General features: G+C 39.0%; 1 protein-coding gene across 5 annotated transcripts in view; it reads left to right on the top strand.

Annotated features, from left to right (window-relative positions):
• The window catches only part of SMG7 (SMG7 nonsense mediated mRNA decay factor), a 91,844-nt gene that overhangs the window by 63,568 nt on the left and 3,681 nt on the right, over positions 1-24,595 (top strand). For 2 of the 5 annotated variants that reach the window (XM_045982760.1, XM_045982759.1), the window contains 16 exons: positions 677-848; positions 2,047-2,118; positions 2,987-3,137; positions 3,516-3,651; positions 8,311-8,473; positions 9,159-9,315; positions 10,363-10,433; positions 12,100-12,160; positions 15,126-15,245; positions 16,075-16,501; positions 18,317-18,461; positions 18,957-19,336; positions 19,962-20,333; positions 21,107-21,256; positions 23,269-23,349; positions 23,814-23,973. In XM_045982760.1, coding sequence (XP_045838716.1) covers positions 677-848; positions 2,047-2,118; positions 2,987-3,137; positions 3,516-3,651; positions 8,311-8,473; positions 9,159-9,315; positions 10,363-10,433; positions 12,100-12,160; positions 15,126-15,245; positions 16,075-16,501; positions 18,317-18,461; positions 18,957-19,336; positions 19,962-20,333; positions 21,107-21,256; positions 23,269-23,349; positions 23,814-23,973 — 2,818 coding nt within the window. The remainder of the gene's footprint in view (positions 1-676; positions 849-2,046; positions 2,119-2,986; positions 3,138-3,515; positions 3,652-8,310; positions 8,474-9,158; positions 9,316-10,362; positions 10,434-12,099; positions 12,161-15,125; positions 15,246-16,074; positions 16,502-18,316; positions 18,462-18,956; positions 19,337-19,961; positions 20,334-21,106; positions 21,257-23,268; positions 23,350-23,813; positions 23,974-24,595) is intronic. The other 3 variants (XM_045982761.1, XM_045982763.1, XM_045982762.1) reach the window with 3 other exon arrangements.

Raw genomic sequence — 24,595 nt, 5'->3', positions numbered from 1 at the left:
TAGGTAAAGTCTTTTTAAATAATGTTTCTGTTCCCTTTGTTTATTTTTTTTTAAGATTTATTTATGCATTATTTTGGGGTGGGGGACAGTGTGTGAGAGAGAGAATCCCGGGGAGACTCCCCTGTTAGGGCAGGGCCTGCCACTGGGCCCATCTCAGGAGCACTGAAATCACTACCTGAGTAAAAATTAAGAGCCAGATACTTAACTGACTGAGCCACCAAGGTGTTCCGCTTTTCCTTCTATTTATTTATTTATTTATTTATATTATTTTAATGATCTTATTTATTTGAGAGAAAGAAAGAGGGAGGGACACGGGTAGAGAAGCAGACTCTCTGCCGTTTGTGGATCCCAACTCTTGGGCTTGATCCCAAGACCCTGAGATCATGACTGGAGCCAGAATCAAGTCAGATGCTTAACCGACTGAGCCGCCCAGGCATCCCCACTCTGTTCCTTTTAGAGGCACGTCCTAGATGGCTCTAATATTTGAAAATTTGAAAGATAAGATTTATAATAAATGTTACTAGTTATTGTATCCTCTTTTCTTCAGTCTTTGCTCGAGTCTCAATTGTATATGATATTAGGTACACATGTTAAAGTATATAAACTTTACTGTTAGACCACTTCTGACTTACCGATTCTGGCTTATCACTAAGTCTTGTTTATGTTTTCCTTGTAGTTATTACAAGAACTATGTACAGTGTTTAATGTAGATTTACCATGCCGTGTGAAGTCTTCCCAATTGGGAATTATCAGCAATAAACAGACGCATACCAGCGCCATAGTGAAGCCACAGTCTAGCTCCTGCTCCTATATCTGCCAGCACTGCCTCGTCCACCTTGGAGACATTGGTGAGCCTTTGGTGTGAAGGAATTGCTAATACATTCATCCTTTCTTTGGCATAGTCACAGAAAGAAACTCTTCCTTCAAACTGAGGATTGCACACAATTTAGATGGCCATTAGAGGAAACTAAAATGTAAATTAAAGAACTTAAATTTTCTCCATATTTCGGAATTGGCAACAGATCTTGAAGGTGTCAACTTCCATATTAAGATTTAAGTTTCCTTCAGACGTAGGCAAATGTAGATGTAGGCAGATGTAGGCAAATGAATAAAAAGTGTAATCAAAGCTAAATTTTTCAAAGTGGTGCCGTGTCTTCTAAATTGAAAGTCTGTCCTCTTGGAATTACGGGGTTTATAAGTTACTTCTTCTGAAGCTAGCTTGTCTTCTTTCCTTCCTATCAGTTTATTACAACCTCTTTTTAAATTGTTTCCTTTAGAGTTAAATTTTATTTCTATTTTATGTATTTTATCTGCGAGTGTTCTGTAACTTACTCTTAAGGTTAACCTGAAAAGGTTGTAAAACAAATTAACTATGGGATTATGTTTCAACTGTCCTCAAATAATAAGGAATGGAGACATTACTGCTGTAAGTTCAAAGATTTTTCAGTTTCTTGATATCATAAATCATTGACCTCCATGAGCGGTCACATCAGAGTAAGCACCAAGTTCTGCATGGAGAATCAGTAAACAGTGTATTTAGGTTGTTTTTGCTTTCAGTGTATTCTGTGCACACACATGCTTAATTTTGCAGTAGGTATGCGGCATTTTCCAAAACCACTGTATAAGATATTGAAGAAATACATAATTTTCAAATCATATTGTATAGTGTTTTTTATTTTGTTTTGTTTTTAAGTGCCATATAACTCACCCCTTCTTGTGGGCCGGCTCCAGGTCACCAGCATAGTCCATAATGGAAGCTGGTGATGCATGACCCTGGAGGACCTGCAAATGGGGGCTAGGTAAGCTTTAAAATTGGTTACATGGTGAATGTCCCAAATAGGGAAGGCCAGATGGACACTTTACGCATAATCCTATGGTTAATTTGTTTTAAAGTATCTCCTGTCTTTAATGATCTTCAGTTAATTTTAACGTGTTTATTATCTTTAGAACTGAAAACTATAGTTGCTTTGGAAATATTACCCTACTGGTTTTTTATTCATTTTGTTTGCTTGTTTTTAAACTAAGTGTTCGTTTTTCTCCTCTCAGCTCGATACAGAAACCAGACCAGCCAGGCAGAGTCCTACTATAGGCATGCAGCTCAGCTTGTCCCCTCTAATGGTGAGTGGGCCTCCTACCTCAACGGGTGGATGACTGTGAAACTTTCTAACAATACAGAAAATAACTCAAGGCTCATCTTCCATCTTCACCTTTTATGAAAGCAAAAGATTTCAAGTTTTGGTATTGAGTTTCGGGGATTTGGTATTGATTGATTTGGAGTTTTGGTCATATTTTTTCTTTTAATTGTATATTCTGTATAACCAGAAATGAATATTTTAATAAGATTAATTTTCTCAGTAAACCAGTATAAATAGAATATCTCCCAATGTGATCTAAAATTGTTTCAACAAGTTAACTTTGGCTTCCTTAATTACTTATAGAATAATTTTCCCTTAATACCACCATTTCCTTACTAGAAAAATTATGTTTTATTACCTAAAAGACAGGGCTTTTGTCTTTTGATGACCTCAGGATCGGAATTAGCAGTGGTTCTTGTTTGGTGATCCACGTCTTTCTTGTTAAGCCATGTTGAAATTTTTGTTTCTCAGAGGAGCCCCTTTGAAGCAGGGGGTGGCAGTGCGTACCTGGTTTCCTACTGGCTGTGGCTGCTTTCCCACTACAGTGGCCATAGAGACTCTTAAGCACATAAAGCCAAGAAGATTTGCTGTCTAGCCCTTTCTAAAGTCTTGTTTAAATGTAATAGTACTCTCTCCCCTTACTGTGTACTTCTTAACCTAAACGTAGTATGTGCTCCATTGTGGGAGTATGATATTTTAAATTATACCCATTTATAATGAGGTGTAGTCATGAGATTTACTTTATAAAAAACTCTGCATTATTAACTTAAAGGTTTAAAAACTGATCATCTATACTCTAATAGCAAGACTGTGCATCTTGGTTACTATAGAATCTTCACTTTCTCTTCTAGGTCAGCCTTATAATCAGTTGGCTATCTTAGCTTCTTCCAAAGGAGACCATCTGACCACAATTTTCTACTACTGCAGAAGCATCGCTGTGAAGTTCCCTTTCCCAGCTGCCTCCACTAATCTACAAAAAGCACTTTCTAAAGCACTGGAAAGGTAGGGTTGACTTTTCCAACAGGAGTTGGTGTAATCTGGTGGCCTTCACCTGTCAAATTTGGGCATGCAAGAACTGATAGTTACCCGTGTTGCTCTTCTGTTTGCCTAATTTTAAAAAACACAGATATATTTTAATAGTTTTGCAGGTAGTCGTTGCTGAGTTTCAAGCAGTCTGCATCGTACTTGTTCCTAGTAGAGGAATACAGGCTGCCAGTGCTGGTGACCCCTCTGAGTGTGCTGCAAATGAAAAGTTAGATGCAGATTCTTTCCTTGTGTATCCGGTGCTCAAATAATGTGTTTTCGCAGACTGAAACCTCTGTGAAGAGGTGTTAGCCATTTTGCTGCTTAAGACTCATGGAAATTTTTCTTCCATTTCAGCCGGGATGAGGTGAAAACCAAATGGGGTGTTTCTGACTTCATCAAGGCCTTTATTAAATTCCACGGTCATGTGTACCTGAGTAAGAGCTTGGAAAAATTGAGCCCTCTTCGAGAGAAATTGGAAGAACAGTTTAAGGTTAGATTTTAAAAATAGAGAGATTTTGTTTTGTCTAACAGGAAACATAAAATTTAGGGGACTTCCAGTTTTTATGTCACTTGGTAAAAAATGAACTTAACTATGAACTGTTGGTAAAAAATTAAATTTGAAGCATATGGAATTCTTTTTTTTTTTTAATTAAAAAAATTTTTTTTTATTTTTTTATAAACATGTAATGTATTTTTATCCCCAGGGGTACAGGTCTGTGAATTGCCAGGTTTACACACTTCACAGCACTCACCATAGCACATACCCTCCCCAGTGTCCATAACCCCACCACCCTCTCCTGACCCCCCTCCCCCCAGCAACCCTCAGTTTGTTTTGTGAGATTAAGAGTCACTTATAGTTTGTCTCCTTCCCGATCCCATCTTGTTTCATTTATTCTTTTCCTACCCCCCAAACCCCCCACGTGGCATCTCCACTTCCTCATATCAGGGAGATCATATGATAGTTGTCTTTCTCCGATTGACTTATTTCGCTGAGCATAATACCCTCTAGTTCCATCCACATCGTCGCAAATGGCAAGATTTCATTTCTTTTGATGGCTGCATAGTATTCCGTTATATATATACAACATCTTCCTTATCCATTCATCTGTTGATGGACATCTAGGTTCTTTCCATAGTTTGGCTATTGTGGACATTGCTGGAAGCATATGGAATTCTTGCATACAGCATCCCTTCACTTTAAACAAAGATACCATCTATAGAGAAACATAGTGGCAGTGTTTGCATTAAATAGCTGCCCTTTGGCAGAGAGTACTAAAGTGAGGAAAAAACAACTTCCTTCCTTCCTTCTCAGATCAGGCACCTTTCTTTCTCGGTTTTGAAAGTACACTTTTGATGGTTTTTATATTCTAGGTAGGATTCTGGGGTACCTACTTTATAATACTTCATTCCGCAAACCTAGTTCTTTATTCTCATTGTGCTTTGATCCATTGGGATATGTGGTAGTTCGAAGGAAAGGAATGAGAATTTCACTCAACAGGATTTTATTTTACCAGTTTGTGTAAGGAGATAAAATTAAATAACCTTTGTTCATATGAAAATGATCTTCTGTTAGTATATTAAATTAGTAATTTAGCAATTTATATGTAGTATAGTATATGAAATATGGGAGGAGTCAAGATTAAACATTAACTTTGTTTTCAAATTATTTATTCAACAAATACTTGATTGCCTGTCAGTCACTGTGTTAGTCACTAGGATCAATAGCAAACAAGACAGTCTAAAGAACATTTTTTATTTCTTGGATACTTCTGGGTAAACACTTGGGGAATTATCTATAACTGCCTTGTAGTTTCATAAGTATTAAAAGTAACATATTCCAGAAATTGTAGAGTTTAGATACTTAAGAGACATAATTAGCCAAATATAGTCAATGCAAAGTAGTTTTTACAGATAATCATTTTGTAGTTGACACTTCTTATGTATAAGAGATTGTACTAAATAACTATAATAGAAATAGTTTGCTTTAAAATAAGCTTCTAGAGTCCCCTGCTGTTTTTTGCTTCTTTTGGTGGCCTATTTAAACTTTTAACCCATGATTTATAGAGTCAGGTGCATGAAAGGAACAGCTAATTTTTATGCCCTAAGCTGTTCTGTCTGGACAGAACAAACAAGTCTGAAAAGTTTCATTGTAAGGGTTCAGATAGATGAAAGATTATTTTAAAATAACTTATCTTTGTCTGTTTTTGAGGTCAGAACTGAAATTAAATCTTAAATCTTAAAAAAGAGATCTGTAGGGGGTTGCTGGTGATTCTCTTTTGAGAGCTTTTAAGTCAGGTTGACAGCCATCTTTCATGGATGGTTTAGGTACAGTTCTATAAAATAGCAGAGGATTGGATCAAATGACCTCTTGAGATTGTTCCTGGCTCTGTGTCTATGAAAGATATATTCCCTAAGTGAGGAGAGAGGGGGAAACAAGATCTTCTCTTTGTAAATTATTCTGGTCTAGAATCTGGTCATTTGCGTTTGATTCAACCTCAGACACTGATATTCTCTTCAAGTATAACTGTATAAAGATTTTGATTATTTATTTATTTGCGAGAGAGCATGTACACACAAGCTGGGGTAAAGGGCAGGGACGAATGGCTCTGTCCTGAGCAACTGAGGGTGGAGCCTAGTTTGGGGCTCAGTAATAGGACCCCGAGATCATGATCTGAGCCAAAACTAAGAGTCCGACACTTTAACTGACTGAGCCACCAAGGCATCCCTCAAGTACATATTTCTTTCTTTCTTTCTTTCTTTTTTTTTTTTTTTAAGATTTTTATTTATTTATTTGACAGAGATCACAAGTACACAGGGAGGCAGGCAGAGAGAGAGGGGGAACAGACTCCCGGATCATGACCTTAGTTGAAGGCAGAGGCTTTAACCCATTGAGCCCCCCAGGTGCCCCTCAAGTACATATTTCTGTATATAAAGTTGTGGGGGGATATGTGGGCAATTGTAAATATACTTGGAAGAATCGTTCCAACGCTTTGAAGTTAAACATAGTATGAGGCAGATCTATTTTAAACTTTACTCATTTCTGAAACATCGGAAGAACATTGTTGGAGTGAAATTTTAGCGTAGTTGAGTAAATACGCAAAAGTGTTTCTAAAGCATATGTAGATCATTAGTATCATCTACATGTAAACTTCACTGTGTCTCTGTAACTAGCAATCTTTAGCTCCTAAGTCGAGGTTTTAGGCCTGGGGTTTAGGAAATGAGACACAAGGCTTTTTATATATGTTCACTATGTACTGTTTTTTCATGGTATTTAGCTCAGTATATTCCCAGCTGCTCTTGAGGGCATCTTTGAGTAACACTGTGTCAGCTCCAATCTGATTTTGTTCCTGGTGAGGTGCTTTACTTACTACAGTGTAATCTAAATTTTATGACGTTAAAACGAAATAGTTAAACATTGACTTACAAAGGTGTGCGTTGTGCCTTCACTAAATACTTACTGAGTACCTCCTGTGTACCATACACTTCTCTGGGCTCTTGGGGATAAAAGGGACACCAAGACAAAGTCTGTGCTTTCTTGAAATTTTACATTATCATTTGCTAGTTCTTAGGCTGCACTCATATGCATTAATGTTTCTGTGCATACACTAGAAAATCCCTTAACGGGCCGTGTTTGTCTTCTGTTGGGTATTGCCATCTAAAATAAAATGCCAATGGATTAATAGATAACATTTTTCCATAAGGAAAAATGCTTCTTGAAAAATAGAAGCTATAATTCTCATTTTATTCCAGTGTGTTATATTTGTGTAAATGGTCATTTTAAAAGGTTGTATGTAGAGATTGAAGGAGAACTTCTGTGGGAGAAATCTGAAGAAGAGATACAATTTCAGAATGTTTTGAAGAAAGGACAGAAAAATGCTTGATGCCTTTGGAAAAGGAATAAGCATTCTAGATGTATATACTGGAATGGCAGATGGCAAGGAGGCAGAGAGAGGAGTTGAAGTGGAATTGAATTATACTTTTCTGCCATGATAATGTAAAAGACCTTGCTAATAGAATCATTAAACTTACTCTGGATATTTCAGGTTCTTTATGTAAATAGAAAAAAAAAATCTTTGGAGCTGGATAAAGGCAGCTGTAAATTTCTCAGATGGTAGGCTCTCTTGTCATTGCTGGTAGAACTGTAAATAAGGTTATCTGTTTCCCACCATAAGCCAAGTGACAGTGAATCCCCACTTGTATCCATTTCCTAAAAGGGAAGGAGGTTGACTGTAGGTTAAGCATATGGTGAAGCGAGAATATCATCTCAAGTAGCTATCAGCTTTATTAGGAACTTGTGTTTGAAAAGTATTTTATGTGGAAATAAACTAAAATTACTGTAGGTGCTAAGGTAAAAGGGTGACTACGTTGAGGCTACCAGCTGAGAACATGGTCAGTGATTTCTTTCTCATAATAACCTGGTTAGGTTAGCAGATTGCTGTGAACAACACAGTTATTAAGTAAAAGGAATTTGATGATGAAGATCATGCATGTACTTTTCTAAGATGTAGAAGTTACCTGTAATACATTATTTATTGTCTTTGTAGATCAGGTACCCTATGTTCCAAAGTAGGTTCTTGTTATCTACTCCGTTTATAAGTAAGTTTCTTTAAATGTGTCAAGCCTTTGAAAGAGTAAATTTTATGACAAATTTTGGAAGTCATTCTTTATGTATAACTTATATACATATGACCAACAGTTCAAAACATTTTTCAGTCTTTTAGTTTGAAATTTCCTTTTTACTGTGCACATCTACTTTCTAGTCATTGGTTCCAACTTAATATTTCACTATGTATGCATCTCTTACAAAACCGCTTCTAATGGATTAAGATGTATACGTTTATTGACTGATGCCCAAAACTTCGCATCATATTTAAAAACACACAGTTTACAGGGGAAAAAAGTATTGTGAAAAACAGCTCTAAGAGCCCTGTGGTGTCTGTGCTAGTTCCTTTCAAGGCAGAGAGTCAGTCCAAGAAACATCAGACCACATCAGACTCCGTTAAAATCCTGGGATTAAGGGTGGAGACATTTACTTATTTGTAGCTCTGTTAGTCATGTGACTTTAAATGCAGACCACCAGTTTAATTCTTGTGTGGAAGGTGGCTCCTGTTCTTGATAATATATGTGGTATTTCTGTCATCTTTTACAGAGGCTGCTATTCCAAAAAGCTTTCAACTCTCAGCAGTTAGTTCACGTCACTGTCATTAACCTGTTTCAACTTCATCACCTTCGTGACTTTAGCAATGAAACGGAGCAGCATAGTTATAGCCAAGATGAGCAGCTGTGTTGGACACAGTTGCTGGCCCTCTTTAGTAAGTATTAAATCATTTAATTTTCTGTGCTGTCTTCTTTGGAAAACATAATGTTAGGCATTTGCATCATTGTAACAGAGTACTAGTGACATATGAAAATGTGTCCTACATTTCCTAATATTGAATCTGGAGGCCTAAACCTAAGTTCTACCCTTTTATTTACTCATATTCCCCTCACCAACTATATCTGTAACTCATTTTTTAAGATTTTATTTATTTATTTGACACAGAGAGTGAGCACACAAGCCGGGGGAGCAGCAGAGGGAGAGAGAGAGAAGCAGGAGGGACCCCAATGTGGGGCTCAGTCCCATGACCCTGAGATTATGACCTGATCTAAAGGCAGTTGTTTAAACTGACTGAGCCACCCAGGTGCCCTTGTAACATTTTTTTTTTTTTAAGATTTTATTTTTAAGTAATTTCTATACCCAGCATGGGGCTTATCCTCACAACCCTGAGATCAAGACTCACATGCTGTACTGACTGAGCCAACTAGGCACCCCTGTAACATTTTTATCATGTTATCGCTGTAACATTTTTAACATGGGAAAAAAATGCCTTTTTAGAAAAAAGCTGTGAGGTATTTGTGTTAAGTAGGATATAGCAGAAGGCTCATAATGGTAGTTTAATTTGGACTGGTACATAGTTTCAAATATCTTATGCTTTCTGAATACATTTTTCCTTTAAGTGTCTTTTCTTGGCATCCTGTGCAAGTGTCCTCTCCAGAACAAGTCTCAGGAGGAGTCCTACAATGCCTATCCCCTTCCTGCAGTCAAGGTCTCCATGGACTGGCTGAGACTCAGACCCAGGGTCTTTCAGGAAGCAGTGGTGGATGAAAGACAGTAGTAAGTATCTTAGAATTTCATGTTAGCTTGTGTGCTTTTTTTGTTTGGCAGTTCTAGATATGTAGAAACCGCCTCCTAAAACACAACATTTGAACAATGAAATACTTGTATTTCCTATCTACTCTCTGGAAATTGAGCCAAAGACCTCTTTGTGTGCTTTTTATTTGTTTGAATTTCTCGTGTGAGGCACAATCTTAAGGATTTCTGGCTCCCTCTGGGTTCCCCCCCATTCCTGGCTGCCATCGTGGGGAAGAATCATTTTTCACATTTCAAAATGAAATTGAAGTGAAACCAGTTTACTTCTTACCTCTTACAGGATGCTCCAATTCAATTCTCTCTTTAGAAGTTGAAGAGAAGTGATTTTTTTTTTATATTTTCCATTATTTTCTGTTTGCCTTAGAGTAACACCCAGTTTAAGTTATGTTTGCTTGTTTTGAGCATAGAAGATTGGAAATTATTTTGGTTCTCACCATTTTCTCCATAATCTCTACTCAAAATAATTGTGATGTTTCTTAGGAGCTTTTGATTTTATGGTGACAAATGAAAGCTTTCAGTTTACCTTGATATTTTTACAGTATGTGGACTTTTTTGTATCATAAAGAAAAGGCATACTCATCACCCTTGAACAGAGAATGTAATTTGTCTGTGGTGTACCCTACCCTGTCACAGATTGAGAACTAGCAATGGATTCCATAACTGATAATGTATATGACAGCTTTGAAAACATATGTTGTTTCTCTAGACAGTGTATTCTTAGTAAATATCCATTATTAGTGTTTAACAAATTATTTTCACTAATTATTAAATTAGGAGCCTGGGAAATGATCTGCCATAGTAGGTCTCTGTTGTACATCTTTGACCCTTTTTTGGTATCATTTATCTAGACATCTTTGAAAATAGGTTTTAGGAAATCATACAACCTTTAAAATGCTGAAGCAAGGGAAAAAAATACATAAAGTCCAGGCCCTATAGATAACATTGTGATGGCTTATTAGTGTTTTGGCTTCTCTATTTTAAAAAAGTCTGAAATGTCTCTTTAATTTACAGCATTTGGCCCTGGCTAATTTCTCTCCTAAATAGTTTCCATCCCCATGAAGAGGATCTTTCAAGTACTAATGGTAAGGGCTGTCTCAATCTTACGTTGTTGACACTATTCTAGTTCACCAATACTAGGCTTAAGGCCAGAGAAAAAACAGGCTTTTGTTGTTAAGTGTTTAACTTAGTGACTTTAAGTTCGGTATCTCAGAAGTGACTTTGAACTCTATACTCATCATGATTAAGAGGATGGAATTAGAGGTAATGTTCTTAACATTTCTCCCAGCAGCATATTCTCCTATTTAGCTACATTTGAATAGCAGTCCAAAGAGTACAATACCTTTAAATTCTTTCTTCTTCTTTCCTCCTCATTCCTACTGTTTTTTTTTTTTTTTTTAAAGGCGCTAATGGGAACAGTATTACTCCATTAAAGTAATACCTGCTTATTGTAGAACATCTGGGACATTCACACATTAAGAACAGGAGTCACCCATGGTTCTCTCATACAAAGATACTTTGTACTTATTCATGTGATAGAGTATTTCTTGGGACATTTTTCTTATGTGTATATACACCTGGCCTGTGATTGCTTTCAGATACAGCTTTGCACCTGCTTTTTATTTTTATTTTTTAAAGATTTTATTTATTTATTTGACAGACAGAGATCACAGGTAGGCAGAGAGAGAGGAGGAAGCAGGCTCCCTGCTGAGCAGAGAGCCTGATGCACGGCTCCATCCCAGGACCCTGGGATCACGACCCGAGCCGAAGGCAGAGGCTTTAACCCACTGAGCCACCCAGGCATCCCTGCACCTGCTTTTTAAAGTTAACATTATATTATTAGCATTTTCCTTTGCCATTTAAACATTTTTGAAACATGATTTTTACTGGCTGCATAATATTCTGCCCTGTGGATATGCCATCGTGTATTTTTTTTTAATTTTTATTTATTTGTAAGATTTTATTTATCCATTTGAGAGAGAGAGAGAGAGCGCGCACGCGTGAGAGGGGAGAAGGTCAGAGGGAGAAGCAGACTCCCCCTGGAGCTGAGAGCCTAATTCGGGACTCGATCCTGGGACTCAAGGATCATGAACTGAGCCGAAGGCAGTTGCTCAACCAGCTGAGCCACCGGGCGCCCTAGGCCATCATGTATTTAATCATTGTCTATTTCCTTTAAAATTTTCCCCATTAGAAATAATTCTGCACTGAACAATCTGTAGTTGACTCCTTTCTGATTATTTTACTCCTGTCAGATCAGTGCTTCTCAAGTGTTAATTTGCAATGAATCACCTGGGATTTTGTTAAAGTGCGGTTTATGATGGATCATAAACTGGTAGGTTTGGGATAGTGCCTAAGTTTCTACGTTTCTTGCTCCTGGGTGATGTCGGTGTTGTTTTTCAACACGTTGAGTAAAACAAAGAGATAATCTAAACAATGTGATTACTGGATCTGAGGCTGTAAAGTTTTAAGGCTGCTAGGGAAGAAAGGTCCCATTGTCTCCATCCCTTCAGCGTTGAGTAGTGGGTCAGGAATAGAGGACAGTGTCAGGGACCCAGAGGTGACCTGCAGGGATTTGACAGATGAATTCTGTTATCAGGATTACTATAGAGAAGAGCAGAGAACTCTGAGCATTATAGGTAGCATTTTTTCTGAATCGAAGATTGTCATTTTCTTGATTTAGTGAACAGCACTGTGCTGAATAACAGTTTTTAAATTAAAATTTTACAAATCTTGCTTTCTACCTTTCTGTAGCTACACCACTTCCAGAGGAGTTTGAGTTACAAGGATTCTTGGCTTTGAGACCTTCTTTCCGGTGAGTGGCAGCTCAAGGAGGTTTATTTCATTACCAGTGATTCTAGCATTAAAATGAGAAATCTGGCTTGGGTGTAAAAGAACCTTAACCTTTGGTCTATCCCAACTTTGTCTTATTTTCCTAACAGCAACTAAAAGCACAAGTTTTTTGATACGGAATGGATTTGTATATATCATGCTTTTACCTGCAGCGTAATACACAACTAAGTGCTTTTACAAATATGGGGGAAAGGAAAGGAAAAGAAAATTGCTTCTCCCTAGCGGTATTTATACACTGGATTTTTTTTGTTGTCGAAATTAGAGAAGTCTCAAAAATGGGAACTAAATGTAGACCAAAGGATATTGCTCCATATCTTTCATATCAATAAAGATGATAAAGCAGTTTGTTTTTATGTCATTCTTGTCTCTTCTCCTCCTTTCAGAGGAATAACTTCTTACTCCTTTTCAAGTCTAACTCTGTCATCTGTGTCCTTGATCCTATCCCTGCCTCCTCACCTGTTACCCTCTCTCTGTGTTGTATTTCTAGTATCTTTTTTTTTTTTTTTTTTTTAAACAACCAGTTACTTCCTTTTAGCCTAGTAACATTCAGGTATAACTTGTTCTTTCTCTTTTCTTTTTTTTTTTTTTTTAAGATTTTATCTATTTATTTATCAGAGAGAGAGAGAGAGAGTGAGCAGGCGTGCACAAGCAGGGGGAGCAGCAGGCAGAGGGAGAGGCAGGCTCCCTGCTAAGCAAGGAGCTTGATGCGGGACTCGATCCCAGGACCCTGGATCATGACCTGAGCCGAAGGCAGCTGTTTAACCAACTGAGCCACCCAGAGGTCCCTACCTTGTTCTTTTTAAAAAGTAAAATTCACCACCCCATCTTTCTCTGATGTTTCCCTTTGTCTTCATCATCAGACCTTTTAGAAGGATAGTTAGTGTGTGCTAACCTTACTGACCCTACTTCACTCCCAGCATTTCTCTGCCTCCTGCAACTTAAACTAATAGCACCTTCCTGGTTACCAGACTCCACTGACTTTATAATTTTCATCCTATTCAGTTTTCTCTAGCATTGAGTCTGTTGATCCCGTTCCTTCATGAAGCTTTCTCTTTCTTAGCTCTGCCATTGTATTCCATCTCTTTCACTTTCTTTTCTGTACCACATGCCTCAGAGTAGTAGTCTCCAGACTTCTTCCCGCCCCTGCCCTTCCCACCCTCTGCCTTCTCCCTGGTGATCAGATCCATCCTTTTGTCTTGAGCTTTCATCTCTTGGATAGGAAGTCCAAAATTTTCAGTTCTAACTTTTTTTGTGGAGTTTGGACTCTTATTTTAACAATCTGATCTCCCATATACATTTCAAAGTTTAATATGACCCAAAATGACTCTTATTTTTCCTGTCTGGTCAGCAAAAATTGATCTTTCTATATTTATCTGTGTGCCATTATCCACCTACGTGATCTCTTAAAAAAACAATCCTTATTTCCATTAACCTTTCTCACCAAGTCTTTGTGAGTTTGTGTTTAAAATGCCTTTTAGATCCAACTCCTCCCTTTTAACTCCCTTTGGTTCAGGCTTTTATCACCATTAACCTGGAGTATAAAAAGCTTCCTAATCAACCTCCCTACTAAGAGTCCCTCTCCTTCTATAAGTCATTTCTGGCATGCTTCTGTAATTATATTTTTAATATAGATCTGTTAATGTTCCATTACTAATACAAAGACTTCAGTTCACTCACCCCCAGTGGTTCCAGTATCTTTTTTAGCTTCATGTGCAAGTGCTTGATTTTTCAGCCATATTTTCTGCCATCTCCACCCTCCTTTCCCCTAATACTAACATTCTCTACATTCCCTGTGTACTATTTTTGAGTAGTTCTCTTTTTATTCCTACAAGACTTTGTTTATGCTATGCCTAGAACACTCTAGAACTCCTTTGCCCTTCCCTTACCTACATGTATGCACTTGCCATTCCTGTCAAAGTCCAACTCCAGTAACACACCGTGAAAGCTTTTCAGAGCTGATCAGAAGGAAGAAGCCCCGCTATTACCATGCTTATTCTTTGCATGGTTTTTATTGTGACACTCATCAAATTGATTCACAGTCTCCTATTTCTTCTTTATGACAGAGACTATTTCTCTTTCTCATTTATCTTTGTGTATTCAGCATCTAGCTGACTATCTGGCAGTGCTTAGATGCTTTTAAAAAAATAGACCGCACTTGGGGCGCCTGGGTGGCTCAGTGGGTTAAAGCCTCTGCCTTCAACAAAGGTCATGATCCCAGGGTTCTGGGATCGAGCCCCGCATCGGGCTCTCTGCTCGGCAGGGAGCCTGCCTCCCCCTCTCTCTGTGCCTGCCTCTCTGCCTACTTGTAATTTCTGTCTGTCAAATAAATAAAATTAAAAAAAAAAAATAGACCGCACTTAATGAAGAGAAATCTGAAAAATCCTTATTTTTTTCAGGTTGAATTACCTTTCAAATGTCCATGAGGTTATACTCTATGATACGTATACATTTTTCTGGTTTAGGGTCACCTAAGTGCATAATTAACAGTTTGTTAGAGCAGGCATGCCCTCGAATCCCTAGCATTTGCAGTGTTCATTTCAAACAGATGACATAGAATGCAACATAAGTGTTAATGAAAACTTTTACAGTAAAAGTATCTTTCCTAATAAAAGATTGTGATTTGTTTGAGCTCCTCATTTAGAAAGTAAAATCTAAATTAAAGGTATGTTATCGCTTCTCGGCCTTTTGGCTAAGATCAAGTGTAAATTAAAGGTATGTTAATGTAATGAATTTGCATGTTATCTTTTTTGCTTTTTTTCATTGTCCATAAAATCCAGGGGAGCTTGTATTCAAATGCAGTGGATTATATCAAATAGCTAGTCTATATGGAAAAACCTGAAACCATTGCAGTTAAATGGGTGAACTTGGTTGCCTGGGAAATCTCTTTAGAAGTTTAATTTTGTATAATTTGCTTATATCAATTTTAGGAACTTGGATTTTTCTAAAGGCCACCAAGGTATTACAGGAGACAAAGAAGGTCAGCAACGACAAATACGGCAGCAGCGCTTGATCTCTATAGGCAAATGGATTGCTGATAATCAGCCAAGGTAGTTCTTACCAGATGCACTTACACACCCTGCATGTGTTTCTGGCTCTGTTTAATGCTACTATAAACTCTTAAGTCAGAATGTGGGTAACACATCAAATTTTGACCCTGGTGATCCTGAGTATATTCCATTTAATTTCTGTTCTCCCCGTTACATTGCCTTGTGTAGAGGAATAGGCTTTGTCTCCCCCATGAATCATGAGCTTCTGCTCTAGTTTACAAACATTTGTGTAAATTTAACCAACTGGTATATTCATAGGTGGTTTGTATTGACAGAGGCATGGTGGTCAGTGTCGGCCAGGACAGCTCAGTCCGATAAGTTTCTAGTACTGCCACTTCCCTAAGTGTGTGTCCTTGGGATCTTCCCAGTTGATTATCACCTCTTTCAAAGTCAGTAACTGTTTCATATTCATTTCTGTATTCAGGCTCCTGTCACACTGCAGCACTTAAATGGTTGCATGTTTGAATGAACTTAGTCCTTTTGAACTCTAGTTTTTACACCTGTAAAATAGGAATTAGAGATTGCTACTCCAAGGACCTAGTCTAGTGCTTCGTACTTTAGACATGCTCCGTAAATTTAAGTGTAATTAGTAGAACACATTAAAAGGGCATGGGAATGTTATGGGAATGCTAAGCGATATTGAGAATCCAAATTTTTCTGAAACTACTTTTTATGTTATATAAAAAGAGATATGTGATACTGTGATACCCCATTGTCTCCAAGTCTTTGGGACTGGGGATGTACTGACTGTTGGGGCCATATGCAGTTCCAGTGTTGGTGTTTTTTAGGTTTATGGTTTTCATATATGGATTTATTTTTACTTTTTTAGGCTGATTCAGTGTGAAAATGAGGTAGGGAAATTGTTGTTTATCACAGAAATCCCAGAGTTAATACTGGAAGACCCCAGTGAAGCCAAAGAGAACCTCATTCTGCAAGAACCATCCATGATAGAGTCCCTGGCTGCAGACGGGAACCCGGGACTGAAGTCAGTGCTGTCCACAGGCCGTAATCTAAGCAACAACTGTGACCCAGGAGAGAAGCCAATGGTCACCTTCAAAGAGAACATTAAGCCGCAAGAAGTGAACAGAGACCAAGGAAGAAGTTTTCCTCCCAAAGAGGTGAGACGGGACTATAGCAAAGGAATTACTGTAACTAAGAATGATGGAAAGAAGGACAACAGCAAGAGGAAAACAGAAACCAAGAAATGCACCTTAGAAAAGTTACAGGAAACAGGAAAGCAGAGTGTGGCAGTGCAGGTAAGCTGTATTTGAACTATAACGCAGGTAGAGGAAGGCTCACACAAAAGGCAAGATTTTTCATTTTGTTCCTAAAGCCTTGAGAATCGGCTTTCCTGGAAGTGTGAATGCATTCTTTGAATGCCGCATAGTAAGGTCACGTAAGAGCTATGGTAGGTGGTTACTCCATCAGCTCTTCGAAATTGTAATGTGAGTGAAAAAAAATCTCAACTTGATGTGACATTTTTGTCAGTCCTCTCCAATTTAAGTGGTTTGAAATGACCATTTGCAGACCTGTTAACTATATGGAGAATTCTGTTTTCTTCGGAAAGTGTAACTGCCATTCGTTAATGTTATATGGGGAAATTTGGGGTCTTTTAGACATCCAGTAGAACCAAGGATATATTAAGGCTTATAGTTGTTTTTTTTTTCTCCTTAATTCACTGTAAGAAGTAAAAGATATTCTTGGAAAAAGATGAGGCTCTTTTTCTTGGCATTTATACCTGTCCCAGCCGGTAGCATTATGTCACTTCAGTGTTACCCTGACTCTTGGGAATTTATAAAGCAAGAATTTAAGTCTCTTGCTGGGGAGAGGTAAACACTGCTCAGTTATTTGTGACTCTGTTTTCCTTAAACCTTTCCAAAGAGATACAGACTATTACATATAAACAAAAGGTCTGCTCTGTGGTTTCATTAATACCATTAATGTTTGAACAAAGACCTAAGTAGCCATTTGATTTGTTAGCACATTTTGGCAAATGTATTTGTTTGTAGTAGGCCTGAGGACCCTTACATTACTGAAAGATGCTTGCAGATTAATAGTGCCTTCAGTGTATTTCACCTCTAGTGTTTTCTTGGGAAACAGAGAAATAACATAATAGCTGCATTTTGAGATTAGTAGTAGAGGGAGAAACAGAGAGAAACCTGGTAGAAATGGAGAAAAGGCATGTGGGGAGAGAAGTGCTGGGGAAAAGTGAAGAACAAACCAATGAACGAGGAGGCCAAAGGACCAGTGCTAAGACCGGGGATGAGACTAGGGATGAATCCGGTATTTCGAGCCTACTCTGCCTCCTCCTCTGCAGCTGCCTCCCTACAAGAGCCAGACTGAAATCTCCTTTCCGGCCTCCCTTCCCTCTTAAATCTGCTTCTGATGATTAAAGAAAGCCTGACAGGAGTCAGTATATCACCACTCTCCGTACCTCATCCTAAGGTCTTCGTGATTGTCACCTGTTTTCCGTCATTTTACTCGTTTTGAGCAATGCATATGACATCATATTCTCTGTAGCTCCTTGTGTAGGACCTCGGGGCCTGTTCCTTACTGCTGAAAGTAGTTTGAAGGGGTGTCCACGTGGAGGGGGTGCCTGACCGGTATGCTTAAGGCTGCCCAGAAGAAATTAAACTGAGGCCCAAAGTATGTCCCCTGTGGGTTAATAGTCATCATTATTAGGTCTTAATTCGTATATGTTGCCTAATGAATTCAAGTACAAAGGCCCCTGGGGCCCATGGCTTAAGATTATAGGCAAGTTTTTTAACCTGTTGGCAAGACATGTCTCAGTTGTAAAACAAATGAGCTCTCGGGTCCTTTCTGTGTTTAGTATTTTTATGATTTTGTGAAAGGAAAATAGACTAGCAAAACTAAGCCCTAATATCTTTTATTGACAAATAACCTATTTTGATTTTTCCCATTTTTAACTTAGGTGTATTTAAATACCTTCATAGGCTTTTTTTTTTTTTTCTTTTTGACATAGTGGGTTTTAAATACTTTCTTAGAGTAGGTGCTTCTTTCTGACACATTTGCATTTCAGATTATTATAATGTTGCTTCTGTTGGTCATAGGTAAAATCCCAGACAGAACTAAGAAAGACTCCAGTGTCTGAAGCCAGGAAAACACCTGTAACTCAAACCCCAAGTCAAGCAAGTAACTCCCAGTTCATCCCCATTCATCACCCTGGAGCCTTCCCTCCTCTTCCCAGCCGGCCAGGTAAATATACTTTTTATACTTTGTTCCACTTAATCTCATCTGTGTGTGAGTTTCTGCTCGTTAATTGAGTAATTCATACTCTACTGGAGTTAGAATTACTAAACCATAATGCTAAAAGGTAGAAGGAAGTTCTCTTTTCTCTAATGCTTATGACGTTATTTTTGAGCCATTTCTCTAGCTTATTTAGAAGTGCATATTTGTTACCATGAAAGAATTCCCATTGCTAAACCTAGCATTTCAGAGACCACCTTTAGAATACTCCAGTTGCCTCAGTGGGTAGAAATAGTAGCCCCCACTACTCTAATTTAATTCTTGAAATCAAGTTAAAGATTGATGTTTGATCAGTCTCACTTGCTGGGTGATCCCTGTTCTTGTATAATTTATTAGAGGACCTCTTCTCTACCCTACCCCATGTCCCCTTCAGATGACTTATTTTTGCATTTCTTTTGCTAAATGCCTTTAGAACTAAAGCTGCTGTGTTCTTCTATTTTGAAGGGTTCCCGCCCCCCACATATGTTATTCCCCCTCCTGTGGCATTTTCTGTGGGCTCAGGTTACACCTTCCCAGCTGGTGTTTCTGTCCCAGGAACCTTTCTTCAGCCTACAGCTCACTCTCCAGCAGGAAACCAGGTGCAAGCTGGGAAACAGTCCCACATTCCTTACAGCCAGCAACGGCCCTCTGGACCAGGGCCAATGAACCAGGGACCTCAACAACCACAGCCACCTTCCCAGCAACCCCTTACATCTCTACCAGCTCAGCCAACAGCACAGTCTACAAACCAGTTGCAGGTTCAAGCTCTAGCTCAGCAACAATCCCCCACAAAAGCTGTGCCGGCTTTGGGGAAAAGCCCTCCTCACCACTCTGGATTCCAGCAGGTAAGTTGGAGTGGCGTGTGCTGTGCAGCTGAAATAAGGAGGGAAGACTGAAGTTATTCAGTGTTCGGTTAATTAGAAATACTGGTTAAGCTTTCAGATGTTTTTGCTGTGTAAGGATTACGGAAATGCAAAAATATTCCTTTGCTGTTTAGGAAAGTTCCAATGTTTCCCTTTCTCTTGTAAAGGAGACGAGATCTTAAGTACCGTTCTTCGCTGCTACTTGTCAGCTTTGTAGAAGAGGACCTTGTGTAAATAATTCTCTCCTATTTGAACAAAACAACAGAAGGGAGATAGAATCGTAATCTTGGTGAGGTGTTAAGGATAGGATACCATTCTTAAAAATGGCAGCTTGAGGCAGGAAGGGGGAAAACACACACACGCGCGCGCGCACACACACATGCACACTCATTTCTTCATTAATGTCATGAATCATTGAATTGAAAGAGAACGTGAGTTCAGTGCCCAACTGTTCCCAGAAAGCTCTGTGTATTGAAAAACCTAAAGGGTAAAGGACTGCTGAGTTTTGTTGGTTGTAAGATCCCTCATGTTCATTCTGTGATTTCCTGAGTATTGAATGTAACATTGCATTTTATCCTCCTCTTGATGACAAGCGTCTCTTTTTCAGTATCAACAGGCAGATGCCTCCAAACAGCTGTGGAATCCCCCTCAGGTTCAAGGCCCATTAGGGAAAATCATGCCTGTGAAACAGTCCTACTACCTTCAGTCCCAAGACCCCATAAAACTGTTTGAGCCGTCATTGCAACCTCCTGTAATGCAGCAGCAGCCTCTAGAGAAAAAAATGAAGCCTTTTCCCATGGAGCCATATAACCATAATCCCTCAGAAGTCAAGGTCCCAGAATTCTACTGGGATTCTTCTTACAGCATGGCTGATAACAGAGCTGTAATGGCCCAGCAAGCAAATATGGACCGCAGGGGCAAACGGTCACCAGGAGTCTTCCGTCCAGAGCAGGATCCTGTGCCCAGGATGCCATTTGAGGTGTGTGTCCTTTCCTGTCACCAGACACAACAGAACTAGGTCTGGGGCTGCATATTTTGACTTTCTCAAGCAGGCATTTAGAAAGGCCGCTCCGATACATGAGTGCTCTGGCGAGCTGCTCAGTAACTGGTGTGGCTCTTGGTCACCCCCTCACAATTGCACAGTGTGATTTGGTCTGGGGGAGTGGAAGAATTCCGTTACTGTTGTGGACCTGTGATGGTCTGGCAGAGAGATGGTGCAGAAATCTCTAACACAGCATGTTAGAGAATTCTGAAACAAAGCTCCTCTCAATTGGGCTGAATCATCTAAGTTTAAAAATAGGTTTACTGCGTATTTAAACAAATTGCTTTCTGAGAGGAACAAAGTCAGCCAGTTATCTTTGATAGTGGAGTTCCCCTTCCTTTCTCTCTTAATTCATGAGAAACAGGTGTGTTTGTAATTTTCAAAAGAGAATGTGATTTCAAAAGAGCTGTTTCTCTCTTAGCCCAAGATAGGCTAATCCCCTTGCTCCACGGCATTGGCTACTCACAAGGCTCGTTAACCTTTTATGTTCTGCTCCATGTTTGTCAGTGGTTGTGCTGCTTTTGTCTCGATCTTTTGCACCGTTGTCCTTGTGTCACTTTGCGTTTATTTCAGAGCCTTTCTTCCTTGCACAGTACTGTCTGCTGTAATTCTCCTTGGCTTGAGTTGCTTCTCTCCCCTAATCATGCTGCTACTCCTTTGTGCTTTTGTCATCCCTTATTGCATCTCACTGTGATCCTTTCTGTCACTAGGACCCCAAGGGCTCCCCTCTGCTTCCTCCGGACCTGTTAAAGAGTCTGGCTGCCTTGGAGGAAGAGGAAGAGCTGATTTTTTCTAACCCTCCTGATCTTTACCCAGCTTTGCTGGGGCCTCTCGCCTCTCTTCCTGGACGGAGCCTCTTTGTATGTATTTGACATAATTCTCCTTGCTCTAACCCCAGCTTCTTTCCTGAGATTTTGGAGTCCTTGGAATAGGTGGTTTCATTTTTTCTGGAGCTTTTCTTTTTTTACCAAATTGTACCATTTGTTTCCTTACTGCCCAGACTAACCTTCGAACGGTAGTAGAACCTGGGAAAACATTTCTGACTCCATAGCTGTGAATTTCAGAGTCACAGCTTTGTCGTGTGTGTTATCCAGAAGCATCCTTCAGGGCTGGTCACACAGGATGCAGTGCTGGCAAAGTAACTTACTTCCAGGTGGCACCTTCCATCCAGACCCAGGAATCTCCAGGGTCGTTTGATACTGCTTCGGAGCAGTGAGATTTTTCCTCATGTACTCAAAGTATGAAATGAAAGATGTTCTAGATTTTTTAGTGACATTCTTGAACGGTATGTGGCTCTTTTCTGTTTGGTTCACTGAGAGCCCTGATCTAAATTCAGAGCAAGATTCATAAACAGAATGAGTAAAAATGAAGAGAATTCTACTTATAAACATTGTTGGAGTGCCATAGATGTGTGAATACAGAGAGTAAATAACTAGGATGGTATGAAATAAAGTCTGAAGTATTGATTAGTGGTATCTTTTAAAAATAGCCCTCTAGAAATCACTCTCCATTTCAAAGGGTGGCATTGTATATTGTCAATATTTACATTATATTTCGCTGAAGTGGGGGAATATGAGAAGCATATGCTATGAAGTTTTCCCCTCCCTTTACTCCGTCTTAACAAAACATGAAACAATTCTGACTTTCACTTTTTTGCTGTTTTTTATGAGGCAAGAAAACATTCGTAAGATTAAAATACATTAATTTTAGTATTAGGAGAAATACAGTTGTATGGCTCTCATAACAGAAGCTGCCATCCCTAGCACTTGAAGTTCCGGTAAGAATTTGCCTGGGTGAGTGGCCAGAGAGACCTCCCACTTTTCCCCCCAAGTTAGAGAAATAAAAGATCCCTTAGAAACTTCATCAACTACAAGAGTACAGTGATAGCACCTCAGGGGTGTGGAAAGCCTAACTGCGAAACTGTTGGCTCCGTGTGTTTGCCTTTCTTGCTGCTTCTCTGCTGGTGTGGCTTGAGGGCCAGGGGCAGTGCCTCTCTCTCCAGTCCTTTCCTACTCCCTTACTTCCTCCTCTGCTTGTCCCTCCTCCACTCAACGTGGAGCTGATGGTGGAACAAGTGTGCCTGGAGGGGTAGTGTTTTAGAGTTTGGGTTTTTTTTTTTTCATGTTCACAAAAAACCTTAACTGTAATCCTTTCTCTATTTAACATCATTAATGATATAATGTGTGTGAAAGTGCCTTTAATACAATGTGTGTGAAAGTGCCTTGCATGTACTAGGTGTTTAGTAAATGCTTTGTTGATCAACTGTTCAATGACAGTGAGCATCAGAGATTCAGCTTTTTTTCCTGGTAATTTTCTTAGGGCCAGTAAATGTAAATTCAACTTTAGCAACTATTTTAATATGTACCACAAATAGATCTACTTAGGAACCATGTTGACAAACCCAGTTCAGTTGTCAAAATGGATTTGAAAGGCTTTAAGTCATTACTGTAAGTGTTTTAAAATTGGGGTATGGGGCGGGAGGGGGGGGGCACGGACTGCCAGATCAGCTCAGCATCTTGTTTTGAGAGTATTTTAAATGTAACTCTTGATAAGTGTATTCCCAAAGGTTCCTGCTAACAAACACTCAGAACTAGCATTTTTAAGGGTCCCTGGTTCCTGCCAGGGTATCTGTGCTAGATGAGAAGTATTCATCCAGGAGCACTGTGTCTGACTTGCCTGTGGCACCTGGCACTTAGCTGGTGTCATGGTATTAACATTTAGTTCACATCTTTGAAGCCTGACGTTTGTACATGATGGGTATATACAAGTATGCGTAAATGCTCGTCTTCTGCTAGATTGTTTAGTACCTTAAGATTAATATTAAGCAAATGGAAGGCATAATTTAACTACCTTTTTTTCCGGGACTATGAAGAAATCCTTGTTGGAGAAGCCCTCGGAGCTCATGTCCCATTCCTCCTCTTTCTTGTCCCTCACCGGATTTTCTCTCAATCAGGTGGGTAGATGGTGCTTTTATGGTAGGCTAGTGTATCCTTTCCCATTCTATTTCTGTCCCCCTATCTTTCTCTTCCTTTTTCTTCCATGTATTGGAGTCTTCTAGACATTTTATTTTATCCTCTGTCCCTCTGATTTGGGTATATGAGATACTTGTATGTTTTAAGTTAGAACCCTTGAACTTCTCATTAATACAGAAATCCTTAGGGCTCTGTTGTCCAGCCAAGTGAACTTTTCATACTTTTAAATCCGGGTGGTTTACATAGATTGAGGGAAAGCAAATTAGGGGAAAATGAATTTAACAGGAAAACCAGAAGAAACTGAGATAAAAGCCTTCAAAATTTGTCTTGTTAAGAAAAGCTCAATACACTTAAGATGCTTAAGCATCCGAGAACATGAATATGACATTTTCTTAAATCTCTGTCATTGGAGTGAGTTTACAACTTGGTTGTCATTGTCTTCCAGGAAAGATACCCAAATAACAGCGTGTTCAATGAGGTATATGGGAAAAACCTGACAACCAGCTCTAAAACAGAGCTTAATCCTTCGCTGGCCCCCCAGGAGACATCACTGTACTCCCTCTTTGAAGGGACCCCCTGGTCTCCATCACTTCCTGCCAGTTCAGGTATTGACTGGTCTTTAAATTACAGGCCTTGCATTTCCTATTCACTGTGATTGATGATGATTTAGTATGATTTTGTGATTATAAATGTTAGGTTTTTTTTAGTTTCTGAAAGAAAATAGGAAAAAAGCTTAATGAGCCAGTTCACATAATAAGTGCCACTGAAAAAGGCTTTTTTATATCCTCAGTAACCAGCAGAGTTGTAAGAGAGAAAAATATGGGTTCTATCTTAAGATTTCCAGCTGTTCTTTAGTTTAGTTTTTTTTTTTTTTTTAAGATTTTATTTATTTATTTGACAGAGATCACAAATAGGCAGAGAGGCAGGCAGAGAGAGAGAGGGAGAAGCAGGCTCCCTGCCGAGCAGAGAGCCCAATGCAGGGCTCAATCCCAAGACCCTGGGATCATGACCTGAGCGGAAGGCAGAGGCTTAATCCACTGAGCCACCCAGGCACCACTGTTCTTTAGTTTTTGTTTATAGATATTCTTTGCAGGAAAAGTTGCACTTTAAAATAGATTTTTTTGAATCTCTATTTTATTAATGGAGTTTGATTTAATAGTCATTCTTATATAAGGCAATTCTGTTTCTGGTAGAGAGGACTGGTAGATATTTACCTGAAAGAGGCAT

Source organism: Meles meles, chromosome 17 (assembly GCF_922984935.1).
Source record: "Meles meles chromosome 17, mMelMel3.1 paternal haplotype, whole genome shotgun sequence".
Classification (NCBI taxonomy): domain Eukaryota; kingdom Metazoa; phylum Chordata; class Mammalia; order Carnivora; family Mustelidae; genus Meles; species Meles meles.
The sequence above is the reverse complement of the archived record's forward strand: the minus strand, read 5'-3'. Positions and strand labels throughout refer to the sequence as shown.